This window comes from Bidens hawaiensis, unplaced genomic scaffold, assembly GCF_021521415.1.
Source record: "Bidens hawaiensis isolate Kalapana, Puna unplaced genomic scaffold, B.hawaiensis_p1.1 tig00049189_1, whole genome shotgun sequence".
Taxonomy (NCBI): domain Eukaryota; kingdom Viridiplantae; phylum Streptophyta; class Magnoliopsida; order Asterales; family Asteraceae; genus Bidens; species Bidens hawaiensis.
This window is the reverse complement of record NW_027498809.1, coordinates 10814-23555: the sequence shown is the minus strand read 5'-3', so window position 1 is coordinate 23555 and position 12742 is coordinate 10814. Positions and strand designations below refer to the sequence as shown.

At 43.7% G+C, this 12742-nt stretch overlaps 1 protein-coding gene across 1 annotated transcript; it reads right to left on the bottom strand.

Moving 5' to 3' along the window:
- Nucleotides 1-4295: 4295 nt before the first annotated feature.
- Nucleotides 4296-5639, bottom strand: LOC143597882 (uncharacterized). Its single transcript, XM_077076260.1, has 2 exons — nucleotides 5472-5639; nucleotides 4296-4760 (listed from the first exon to the last, which is right to left on the bottom strand). The coding sequence occupies exons 1-2, from the start codon at nucleotides 5637-5639 to the stop codon at nucleotides 4296-4298; spliced, it is 633 nt and encodes a 210-aa protein (XP_076932375.1).
- Nucleotides 5640-12742: the final 7103 nt, after the last annotated feature.

Genomic DNA, 12742 nt, shown 5'->3' with positions numbered 1-12742 from the left:
TGTAGGCAAATATGGAAAGATGGAATGAGGATTATGGTTTTAGGATGGTTTAGGGGGTATTTATATCCCCTAAAGCCCATGAACCTAAGGCCCATGACCCTTTAATCCATCTTATTTAACCCAAGTTCATGACATTTCTTTATTTAATATCAATTAAATATTAACACACGATAGTTAAACGCGACTTTCTTTATTTACTACAAGAATATTTTAGGATATTACACTTAGGCGGAGCCTTTTATGCATGTACTTGCGCTTAGAGTCTATCACCATGTTGTCTTGATAATTGAAATGACATGTGTCCTTGGCGGGGAAAAATGTATTAAATGCATGGCACGATAAAAGAGCGGTTGATTTGACAAGTTTAACGACGATTACGTCCTACAGGCAGTTTTTTCGTCTATGTCAGGTGTGTGGGCGAGAATCTCAGTGTAGCGCCCAGCTGTAACACATTTTATTGCCTTGTCTCTTACCCGTTGCATTCTGATTGCTTTGACTGCCTCATATGCCTCAATAATACTCACTGGCATCAATTGCGATGGGTATATAAGGAGGTTTTGGGCCTTCCTTTTTTCCTATTCATCTTCTTATCAAATATATTTCCTTTCATATTTTATTCTCTTAGCTACCGGAGAACCCTTTAACTTTCTTTTATTTATCTCTATATGGATGGTTCTTCTCAGCCATATAAGGAGAAGAGTTCCAAGAAGAGTCATACGATGGAGTTCGTGGGGGTGTCAGATGTCGCGTCACGACTTCGACAAGGTGGTCAAAATTTACCGCATTAAACCCGTTTTGAGCCAGAGTTGTCGGCCCCAGGAAAAATAGTGAAGGAGGCCCCCTGCCGGCAAGATTGTCGTGTATAGGGAGTGTTTCTTCCTTGACAACTTCCGGTTGCATATTACCCATTTTCTGTGGAGGTTTTGGATGTGTTTGGGTTGCACCTGACCCAAATAAATCCTCTCGGAATGGCGCACCTCCACCATTTTGAGGACACTTGTCACTTCCTGGGTATTACCCTGTTGGCTGACAAGTTGATTCGTTCTACAAGTGTCGCAACTACCAGGGCTGTTATAATTTGTTAACGAGATTTTACAAGAGTGGAAGAATATCTTCTTCTACATTACTACGCGTGTGGTTCCTCATGTGATGCACTTTTCTAACGACATAGAACTTGTGGAACCTAAATCAGTTCCATACTCTGGCGCGGACTGGTATAACACTTTACAGGCTAGCCTTTCCCCTCTTCGATCTTATCCGGAGCATACGATGGTGCTGTTTGGGATGAGTCTCATTTGGAGTGATGTGATGATGGTCCCTTACATTTAGAACGGTAGCCAATGTAACAAACCGCTCTTGTATACATATTTATTCGTACATACACTTTTAATAACCATCAATATTTTTGGCAGAGGTGGATGATCCACTGTTGCTATTGCAGCCTTCTCCTGAGGGTACGAAGATCCTTTTCTGGCGAGAGCTAGGTCCTCGGGAGGAGCCCATCCTTATGAGGACTGATTCAAACTTTGTGTTTCCCCTTCCTATGGATTAGTCACTGCCTCCTCGGCGCTACCACCTCCCAGTGTTGTTAACCCAAAAGTGGGGAAACTATTGTTCATATATTTTGTTACTTTAAACTATATAACATATTAACATGCATGTTTAAATGTGTTGCAGGTTGATGGTCTCATATTGTGTGCCTTCCTAAATGCGGCGGGAAGGGAGCACAAGGTGGCGGTTGGAAGACGGTTGCGTCTCTGAAGGATTCTTCTAAGAGGCCCTTCAAGCATGATGATGATGTTGTCGTCATTGTGTCGGACGTGCCATTTTGCCCGCCCATCATGTCGTCGGCGACATTACTGTATTAGTACAGAATTGTTGTGGACAAACATTTACTCCCAGCCGCCTGCACCCAGGCTACTAAAGGCATTGTGTTGCCTTTAGTCTTTAAGCCTGAAACTGTTGTAGAAACCAAGGTATCCCATGGTTCCTTGGCTGGTTCCACCATGAGTGCCGGAGCGTTCACTGTCTCGCACCACTTGGGGTTCACGGCGGTGGACGATGATAAGGAAGAGGAGGAAGTTCCTCTCTTCAAGAAGCCCTGTCTTGGCGAGTTTGTTAAGCTAAGTGGTCTGGTTTAAGTCTCTAGGGACTTAAGCTTACATTCTTTGACGTTATTTTTCTAATTTCCAATATAACTATGAATTTTTTTAAGAGACGCGGAAGACGTCTACGGGGACTGAAAGACAATCTCCTACTGTGTCGTCTACCAATGCATCTTTGGCGGCGAGCGCAATAACTGTTTGTTTGCCCATGACGACGAGTGTGGGCGACTCGTCTGAGGCGTTGCCTATTCTTCAATCGGTGACTTTCTCGATGATGACAGGTGTGGTTGGCCCATCTGAGGCTGAAACCATAGTGATGTCGGTGCTTGTGACGGCGGAGTTAGTTGTTCCGTATGAGGCCCAGTCTTCGGCGTCTGTTTTTGAACAAGTGAAGGCAACCTTGGGTAAGTTTCCAAAGGTTCCATTTGGGAAGTCATTGGGCAGAGCATCCAGTCCCGCGACATTTTCTGACTTCCTGGAATGTAAGGAGTTTTTGCCGACCAAGGGTTTTGTCCTTGACGGCGATGAATATGTTCAGCCACCCCCTTTTGATATTGGGGTGGTCGTTGGTGGTAAAGTTTTATGAGTTTAGTGGTAGTAGTGGTACTGGCGCTGGCGGTGCTACGGGGGATGTACATATAGACCCCCGATTTTCAATTGAGGTGAATTAGGATTATCAGCCGAAGTGGAATACTACTGGCGACACCAATTTTGAAGACCCCGCGGCGTGCACTGAGTTTTTGGAGCATGTGTTTCCACCTGAGGAACGTGTTGCTCTCAAGTTCCATCCTCGCGGTAGTTTGGTATCTGATGCCATCTATGTTGCTGTTCGGGGTCTCTCCAGTGTGGCAGAGCTTATTTGTGACAATCGAGCTTTGTACGTTGAAAATATTGAGGCTTCCGCCTCCATGAGAGATATAGAACTTGCCTTGAAGAATGGAGAGGAGGCCGCTTGGAAAGCAGGCCGTGAGGCAGCAAAGAACCGCCAAGCTTTGGATGTTGTTGAAGGAAAGTTATCCAAGGTTGAGGCAGACTTGCAAAGTCTGTCCGTGAGCGCGCTGAGCGCTATACAGAGTTTCAGGATGCATGCAAGAAGTCCAACAACGATCTTGCTAATGCGTGCAACCGAGCTTTAGCTGCAAAGGAAGATGCCGCCAAGCATGAACAAGAAAATGGCAGTCTACGTAAGCGGGTTGACGAACTAGAGGCTGAAGCGGCATTAAGGAAGGCGGATGCAAGGAAGCTGGCAGATGCGATCACCACTTGTGAGCAGACTATTGAGTTTTTGACTGCTCAGTGTGCGATCTCTACTAGTGACTGCGATTGGCTGCTAAAGCAGGCCTTTCGCAAGGTATGTCTTTTCTCTTTCCCTGTCTGTACGATGTTTTTCTTTGTGATGCCGGCTAATATGTATTTGTTTTCCCTTAGGTTGTCAAGCGCATCATCACAGATGATGATATGACTAAGAGCGTTGGGCGCCTTGTGACAGTTGCGCAGCAACTGGGGGACAAGGCGGGATTCTAGGTGGCGGTGATGCATTTGCGAGACCAACTTCCTCCTGAAGCCTACGTGACTCATGGAATTGATGTGGAAGTGGAGTATCAAGCTGCTGAGGCTGAATATGACACTCTCTCGTTTCCCGTCTTCTCTGTCATTGCTCAATTAATATGCCATGGAGGAGAATAGCATGAAAATGCTGAGAGAGCTATTGAAGCCATCTCAGGTGGGTCCTTCGGCTGGCGATGGTGTTATAGTGCAGCAGAATCCGGCGAAGGAAAATTTAGAAGCCATTGTTGACTATGAGGCTTCTCCCCGCTTGGAATAGTTTTTTTTTCTTTTGTATATAAGTCTAGGATAGCTGTATAGGATTTTGTACTTTGTTTAGCGGATGTTGGTGTCTGTATTTTGTAAATATTTCGTTTGTATTAATGGAAACCGAGTTTTGTAATGTGTGTTCTATTATAAATTTTATTGACTTTCCATTTTGCCAAAAATTTCCCAAATGTGGAGTATCGTGTTCATTAATTAACACACGCCACTTGGCTCGCTTTTACAAGGTAATGAAATAATTTACATGTAATACCTCCGTAGTTGCACTGCGTACCAAGTTTTTGGAACTGGGGAGCCATCGAGTTGAATCAACGCGTATGCGCCTTTACCTAGGACTTTTTGAATTTGATAAGGCCCTTCCTATGTTGGTGACAACTTTCCTGGCGAATGCGCTCTTGATGCCTCGTTGTTGCGAAGGACGTAATCTTCTGTATTGAACTCGCAAATTTTAACGCTTGCATCATAATATTTCTGAAGTTGGCGTTTGTAGTTTTGCTCACGCATTGCGGATAACTCTCGCCTTTCTTCCAGAAGCATTAAGTCTAAACGCCATTGACATTCATTATATGCGCCTAACGCGAGAACTCTTGGTGATGGTAAACCTATCTCTGCCGGGACCAACGCTTCAGTTCCATATGTTAGGCTAAACGGTGTTTCCGCGTTTCCTGTATTCTTCTGGGTGAGAATGGCCAAAAGTATGTGCGCGACCTGGTTTATCCACCCTGATCTAAATCCATCATGCCTTCGTTTTATACCATCAACGATGCTACGGTTGGCGCATTCTACTTCTCCATTCTCTTGTGGATGCGCTACAAAGGTGAACGTCTGACTTTTATTCAATTATGAAAGCCATGCTCATCGGCAATGTTCATCGGCAAGCCAAAACGACAAATGATGAATTCCCAGATGAATTTTTTGACACTCGATGCGTTGATGGTTGCCAACGGCTTTGCCTCGATCCACTTGGTGAAGTAGTCTATGGCGACTATTAAGAATTTTACCCTCCATGGTGCTTCTAAAAATTTACCTGTGATGCCAATCGCCCACTTCTGGAATGGCCAAGGTAATGCTACTGGTATCATCATATTTTTTGGTCAGCGGGTATTCGGTGCGTGTTGCTGGCATGAATTGCATTTACGTATCTGCTTTTCAGCATCTACGTGCATGCCTGGCCAATAGTATCCCACATTCATTATCTTTGCCACCACCATTCTTGGACCCACTTGAATTCCACAAATGCCTTCATGAATTTCTCTCAACAAATCAATTGCATCTTGTGGGTCAACGAATCGGAGAAGTGGTCCCAGATAAGATCGCCTATACAAAATTCCTTATTTCAACTGATATTTCAGTGCTTTGTGACGTATCCATCTGGCCTCCTCCTTGTTAGCTGGTAAAGTTCCCGCGAATAAAGAGTTGGCGATCGGCGTCATCCAATTGGTTGTGTTTGTGAAAATGACAAATTTTTCTGGCGGCGATAGAGGGATTCTCCAGGACCTCTACTCGGATATCCTTTGCCTAATGGTCAAAGCTTACCGATGCTAATTTTCTAAGCACGTCTGCCTGTTTGTTTTCACTTCTTTTAATATGTTTCACTTTGTATGTTGTGAAGTTTAACATCAACGCCTTAGCTTGCGCGAGGTATGAAGCCATCTTTTCATCTTCTGCTTCATACGTGCCTTCAATCTGACTCGCCACCAGCATTGAGTCGACGTGGGCCTCTATGTGTTTGGACCCTAACTTCTTTGCTATTCTTAGACCCGCTAGGAACGCTTCGTATTCCGCCTCATTATTCGTGTTTTTAAAGTATAGGCGGATAACGTATGTGAACTCCTGGCCTTTCTGGATCTTTTAGCTCCAACCCTGCACCCGAGCCTTCATCATTTAACGCCCCATCTGTGTACAATTGACAGACTTGTTCTTTCTGTTGGTATGCGGGAGGTTCCAAGTCCCTTTGGCATTCGGCTTCTCGCGTTATGGGTACTTCGGCTATAAAATATGTCATAACTTGCCCTTTGATCGCGGGTCTGGGTTTATATTCGATTGCATGCTCACCAAGTTCAATTACCCACCTGGATAGCCTGCCTGAAAGTTCTGGATTGCATAATACATTTTTTAGCCGATAATTAGTGAGAACATTGATTGGGTGTCCTTGAAAATATCTGTGTAAACGACACGCCACTTGAACCAATGACATGACCAGCTTCTCCAACGTGGAATACCTGGTTTCCGCATCAGTTAACATGCGACTAATATAGTAGATAGGTGATTGAACGTTATCTCTATCTACAAGGAGTACTGCGCTGACTGCTCTGTCAGAGGCGGCCAGGTACATTGTTAACGGCTCTTTTTGCTGTGGTGCTGTAAGCGTTGGGATTTATGTAAGACGCACTTTAATCTCTTGGAACGAGATTTCTGCTTCCGCCGTCCATCGAAACTGTGTTTTCTTGCGACAATTTCTTAGCGTTGAAATGAACGGGAAGGATCTATCAACGTGGTTTGATAGGAATCTGTTCAGCAGGACTAACTGACCGTTCAACGTCTGGACCTGCTTGATAGTGGCGTGGGAAGGCATTTTGACAATAACTCCAATCTTTTCTGGGTTCTCTTTGAAACCACCATCGGTGACAATAACCCCAAGGAATTTCCCTTCTCTCATTTCGAACGAACATTTATCAGGAATTTCCCTTCTTTCATGCTCATACTGTGGAGTGTCTTAAAAGTTTCTTCGATGTCTTTTAGTAACACTGTTTCAAATTTACTCTTAATAACCATATCATCCATGTAAACTTCCAAGTTTATTCCGATGGTTCTTGATGTGTTGTAATATACACTTATTTTCCACACCATTTATCATTTTTTAGTCGCTTTTATATCTAATATTTATTGTTTCTTAACTTGTTTTTAGTATGATATTACAAAGTTTATTATCTTTTGTAGGTTAGGGGTTTTAAAAGAGAAAAGGACCAGGTTTTGAAAGACATAAAAGGCTTTTATGATCAAGTGTTGAAGACCAAAATTAAAGCCCGGCCCGTATCCAATCTTATGAAGACTTTCATGTATTATTATATATAATAACATAAAGAATGGCAAAAAACCCTAAGCACCTCTAAAAAGAAGCTCTGACCGGCAAGATAAAGGAAAGAAAAAAAAAACATTGCAATTTTTGTGGTTAGTAAAACTTGGCGGCAACTATCATAAATCAAGATACATATATATATATATATATATATATATATATATATTAACTTGCGGCTAGGATTAGGTAGAAATCACAAGTAGCTAGCATAAGAAACAAAAACAAATATAAACCCCATACCCTAGTCCGATCGGAACAGCAGCCACCAAGGAAAAATAATATTTTTCAAGTTTTGTGACCAAGGGAAGAAGAAGTACAGCAAGGGTGACTCTGGACAGCAGCTCGAGATCATTCTCCATCATATAACTCAGCCCCATACTTGAGTATAATATCCATACACTTTGTTTTCTTGTTCAAGATTCTTATCTTTGATTTTATTCTTTAAATTGAATTGTTTTGCAACTGAGTTGAAGATTGAATTGAGTATGATCTTAATAGGTTGTTGCATGATTTTGATTATGTTTTTGGTGATTAATATGATGTTTAAATTGAGTTATAGTTGCTGTCCAAAAATCATGATTGGCTAAACTTCTTAGTTCTACCTAGGTTTGATGATTATTGTTCGGTTTTGATGAGTTGAATGGATTGTTTGGTTAATATGACTTGAATTGCTTTTGAAAGTTTGGTTTACTGATGAATTAGGTTGTGTTTAGTGGCTTCCATATTATTGATATTATCTCATAATCTCGTGCTTCGATAAATTAAATTGGTTTTGATTGATAGTTGCATGTTCAAGTGTTTACTTTGTGTTTAGAGTTTGTTTGCGGTAGGTACAACCGTAGGGTTTTGTTGTGATTGTTAATTGATATAATTCAACGGGTAAGAACCTTCTTAGAGACCGAGAGGTGATAGGAAGTAAAGTCGTCTCATAGCTTTTGCTTGTTAGGAATAGAATTGCGCGAGAGCGGGTTCGGTTCTTGTCGGGTTTGGGTTTGTGAGAGATTAGTTGGTCTAGTTTATGTTTTACCAAATTGTTCCTCTATCGAGGTCTTGTCTATGGTTTAGTGATCACAGGCGTTTTCACGTGTCCTTGTGTTCGATACTCGGACTTCTTAGGTCTATACTACTTTTCACCGGTACACTTGCCGGTTGTGTGTGGTGTTTTAGGAGTTTCCATTTAAAATTTAAAGCTTAGTTGTTAGTCCCATAGAAAGAGCACTCAATAGAAACATATCATGTTTTTGGCGCCGTTGCCGAGGAAACGGGTTGAGGCGATTAGAGAACGACCCGAGTTTTGGGGACTTACCTGTTTTCCTTTTACTTTCTTATTTGTTTTTAGTTTAAATTTTAGCCTAGCTAATTTTAAAATTTTCTTTTTAGTCGTATGCCTCATACCCGCTCACAAGGACCGCCGAAGCTTGAAACGTCTAACGATACCGAAAGAGTCCAGCCTGAGAGAGAGCGTTCTGTTTCACCGACATGTTCTGATTCTTCTTCTTCTTCTTCTTCTTCTTCTTCTTCTATTTCTTCCGCTTCTTCTAGGGATAGGAACATGGGTGACCAACCGCCTAGGAGAGTAGTAGCTGACTATGGTAGGCCGACTCCGAATCCTCATTCAAGTTTCACTTTACCGAACGGTGCCGTCGCTGGCAACTGGTCCATTCCTGCCCACATCATGCAACTCAATAAGACCACGCTCCAATTCCAAGAGATAGAGAGCGAAGATCCTTCAAACCACATCGACATGTTTGTTCAAATCTGCAAAACTTTCCATATCGGCAATATGAACGATGAAGCTATCTATCTCCGTCTTTTTCCTTTCTCACTTGCCGGCAAAGCCTAAAAATGGCTTAAGTCACTACATGCTGGATCTACCACCACTTGGGCGGGCCTTCAAGAGAAATTCATGACCAATTTCTTTCCGCCATCTAAATCCGCTCGACTCTATGGGGAGATTTGTTACTTCTGCATGAGATCCGATGATTCTTTCGGGGAAGTTTGGGAAAGATTCAAGGACCTCCTTCTTAGTTTTCCACATCATGGTTTAGATAAGTCGATGCTCATCGAGAAATTCTATAATGGAGCCACACAACACGTGAGAGAGATGTTGACCAAACTGTTAACGGAACCTTCGTAAGAATAAAGATCCCGATGAGTGTGTCGTCCTTTTTTATGATCTAGCAGCGAGCTACGAGGGGCACATGGGCAGAAATATAAGTCCACATCATCGAGAGGAGTACTTTAGGTCAAGAAGTCGAACACTAGCATGCAGGCGCAGATTGATGCTTTGAACAAACTCATTAAAGATCTTACCGTTAAGAGCGTCGCGAAGTGTGAGGTTTGCCGAGGGGGTCGCGACACCATTGACTGTCCTGTTAAGTCGGGTAGAAATCAAGAGGAGGTTGACTTCATCAACAACCCCTTGAAATATCAAAACCCCGCCTTTGATGGAACACTGGCTGGAGAAATCAGAAAAACCATCGAGGGGGACAAGCCAGTGGCTACCAAGCTCAATACCAAAACCATCGTCTAGAGAATCTATTCGGGTAGGAGAGTTCAGGTCAGGAGAGTTCGGAACAAAGTGGGGAGAGAGGAGAAGCAAGCCTCACTGGAGGAGATAATGGCTGAGCTGCTGAAGCGAGATGAGAGGAACCGAGTGACAAATGAGGCAAAATTTGTGGAACATGATGCTATGCTGAAGAACCAAGCCACGTCTCTAGCTAATCTTGAGCGTCACGTCGGAGAGATTGCCAGCCAGTTATCCGAGAGAGCACCTGGTTCACTGCCATGTAATACTGAGAAAAATCCGAGAGGGTTCGCCAAAGCGGTGACTACTAGGAGCGGTTCTAGAAGAGAAAGAGAGGCTGGTTCTTCTAGAGTTGTCACACTTGCGGTTGATGAAAAGGGGCAGGTGGACGAGGAGATCCAGATGGAGCCTCCTCCGGCCGAAGCACACCAGCAGACTATTCCAGCGAGCACGAAGCTGACCGATATACCTTCATCATCATCAAACCCACCTCGGAGAGTCTACAAACCCGAACTGCCTTATCCTGCGAGACTCTGATCGGACAAAGACGAGGAGCAAAACTCCAAGTTCCTTGAAATTCTCAAACAACTTCACCTGAACATTCCTTTCCTTAAGGCGCTTAACCAGATACCCAAATATGCCAAATTCCTCAAGGACATTCTTTCCAATAAGGAGAAGCTAGTTGAGGTCTCTTCTATTTCGTTGAGTGTTGGGTGCTTTGCAGCGTTGCAGAGAAAGTTTGCTGAAAAGATGGCCGATCCTAGGAGTTTTACAATTCCCTGCATCTTAGGCGACGATACGGTTCGACATGCTTTGGCCGACCTTGGGGCCAGCAGCAAACTCATGCCGTATTTTGTGTTCAGTAAGTTGGGTCTTGGCGAACCGAGGCCAATCCGAATGAGTATCCAACTTGCTGATCATTCCGTAAAATATCCGCGAGGGGTGGTTGAGAACATGCTTGTTCGTATCGACAAGTTCATCTTCCCAGTGGACTTTGTCATTCTGGATATGAATGAGGATGATAGTGTCCCACTCAATTTAGGCCGACCGTTCCTTGCCACTGCACAGGCATTGACCGATGTCCGTGTGGGCAATTGATTCTGAAATTTGAGGATGATAACGTCACCTTTGACGTAAGACAGTCACTCAAGCACCCCAAGTCGGTGGACGAATCCTTGTATTTCGTTGACACCATCGTATCACATATGCGGGAATTTTTCACTTACATATGTGGAGGACCTACCTTGGACCCACATATCCTTGATAGGGAGATTTCAGAGGTCGATATGGTTTCCATGACCACTCAACTATTGATGGATGACACTGTGTCACCAACCCTAGATTCAGAGTCAGCTGTTGAGATCGTGCGAGACGATCCGAGGGACCGACCTTTTGTTGAGAGCCCTCCTCCTTCCTTAGAACTTAAGGATCAACCCGATCATCCGGAGTATGCATTTCTGGACGAGGAGAGGAAGCTACCCATCATCATCGCGTCTTCCTTGACGAAGGTCGAGAAGTTGAAGTTGTTGAAGGTGCTAAAAGCACATAAGGAGGCGATAGCCTAGAATATTATCGACATCAAAGGGATTAATTCCTTGTTCCACACTCATAAAATCCTCATGGTGGATAATTTCAAATCCATCGTTCAGCCTCAACGGATGCTTAATCTGAAAATTGCTAGAGGTCGTTAAGAAAGAAATCATCAAACTCCTTGATACATGAATCATGTTTCCCATCTCTGATAGCGCCTGGGTGAGCCCGGTCCAAGTGGTTCCCAAGAAGGGTGGCATGACTATCGTCACCAATGAACGGAATGAGCCTATTCCCACTAGGACCGTGACCGGTTGGAGAGTCTGCGTCGACTACCACAGACTGAATGATGCCACTAGGAAATATCACTTTCCTCCGCCCTTCATTGATCAGATGCTAGAGTGTTTGGCGGGGCAGCAGTACTACTGCTTTCTGGATGGTTTCTCCGGGTATTTCCAAATCCCGATCTCTCCCGATGATCAGGAGAAAACCACACTCACCTGCCCACACGACACGTTTGCCTATAAACGCATGCCCTTTGGACTTTGTAATGCTCCAGCTACTTTCCAGCGATGTATGGTGGAAATCTTTCACGACATGATCGAGGATTCCTTGGAGGTCTTCATGGACGATTTTTCTGTCTTTACGAATTCTTTCGATCATTGTCTATCCAACCTTGATAGTATGATGGCCCGTTGCGTTGACACCAACCTAGTCCTCAGCTGGGAGAAGTGTCACTTCATGGTACGTGAGGGCAGTGCTCTAGGATATAGGATCTCGAGTGCGGGGATCGAGGTCTATCGAGCTAAGATTGAAACCATTTCTAATCTTCCCACTCCCACATGTGTGAGATCTATCCGTAGCTTCTTAGGTCATGTAGGTTTCTATTCCCGGTACATTAAAAATTTCTTGAAAATTGTGATACCGATGACCATGACTAGAGAAAGATGCTTAATTTTTCTTCTCTAAACAGTTTATCGAGGCGTTTGATCTTCTAAAAAACAAACTCGTCAACCCCGATACTAATTACTCCCGACTGGTCTTTTCCATGCGAATTGAGGTGCGACGCGAGTGACTATGCCGTTGGAGCCGTGCTTGGATAGCGGAAGGAGAAGCACTTCCACCCAATCTACTATGTGAGCCGGACCTTAAACAGTGCTCAGGAGAATTACACTACCACCTAGAAAGAGTAGTTAGATGTGGTGTTTGCATTTGATAAGTTTAGGTCCTATCTTGTTTTGTCCAAAACAGTCGTCTACATGGATCATGCTGCCATTCGTTATCTTTTCAGCAAGCAGGATGCTAAGCCTCGTCTCATCCAATGGATCCTACTGCTTCAAGAGTTTGATATCGAAATCGGTGATAAAAAGGGGCCCGAGAATGTAGCGGCCAATTACATGTCACGTCTTGAGAGAGCTGAGATTGGAGATGGTTGGGTCATCATCAATGACCATTTCCCAATAGAGAATCTTATGCTTGTCAAAGCCCAGGATGACGGCTACCCGTTGTTTGCTGATATCGCAGACTTCTTCGTCGATGGTTCCCTCCCTAGGAGGATGTCTCACCAGGAAAAGAAGAAATTATTTTCTGACGTAAAGTTCTACATCTGGGATGACCCGTTTCTTATTCGTATAGGTGATGATCAGCTGGTGAGGAGATGCGTAAATGTTG

What these genes read in the sequence shown, in the direction of transcription:
- LOC143597882 (XM_077076260.1), bottom strand. Translation starts at nt 5,639, where the DNA reads ATGCTGGTGGCGAGTCAGATTGAAGGCACGTATGAAGCAGAAGATGAA. An exon ending in TGCTTAGAAAATTAGCATCG is followed by an intron (nt 4,761 to 5,471) that starts GTAAGCTTTGAC and finishes AATAAAAGTCAG; the next exon opens with ACGTTCACCTTTGTAGCGCA.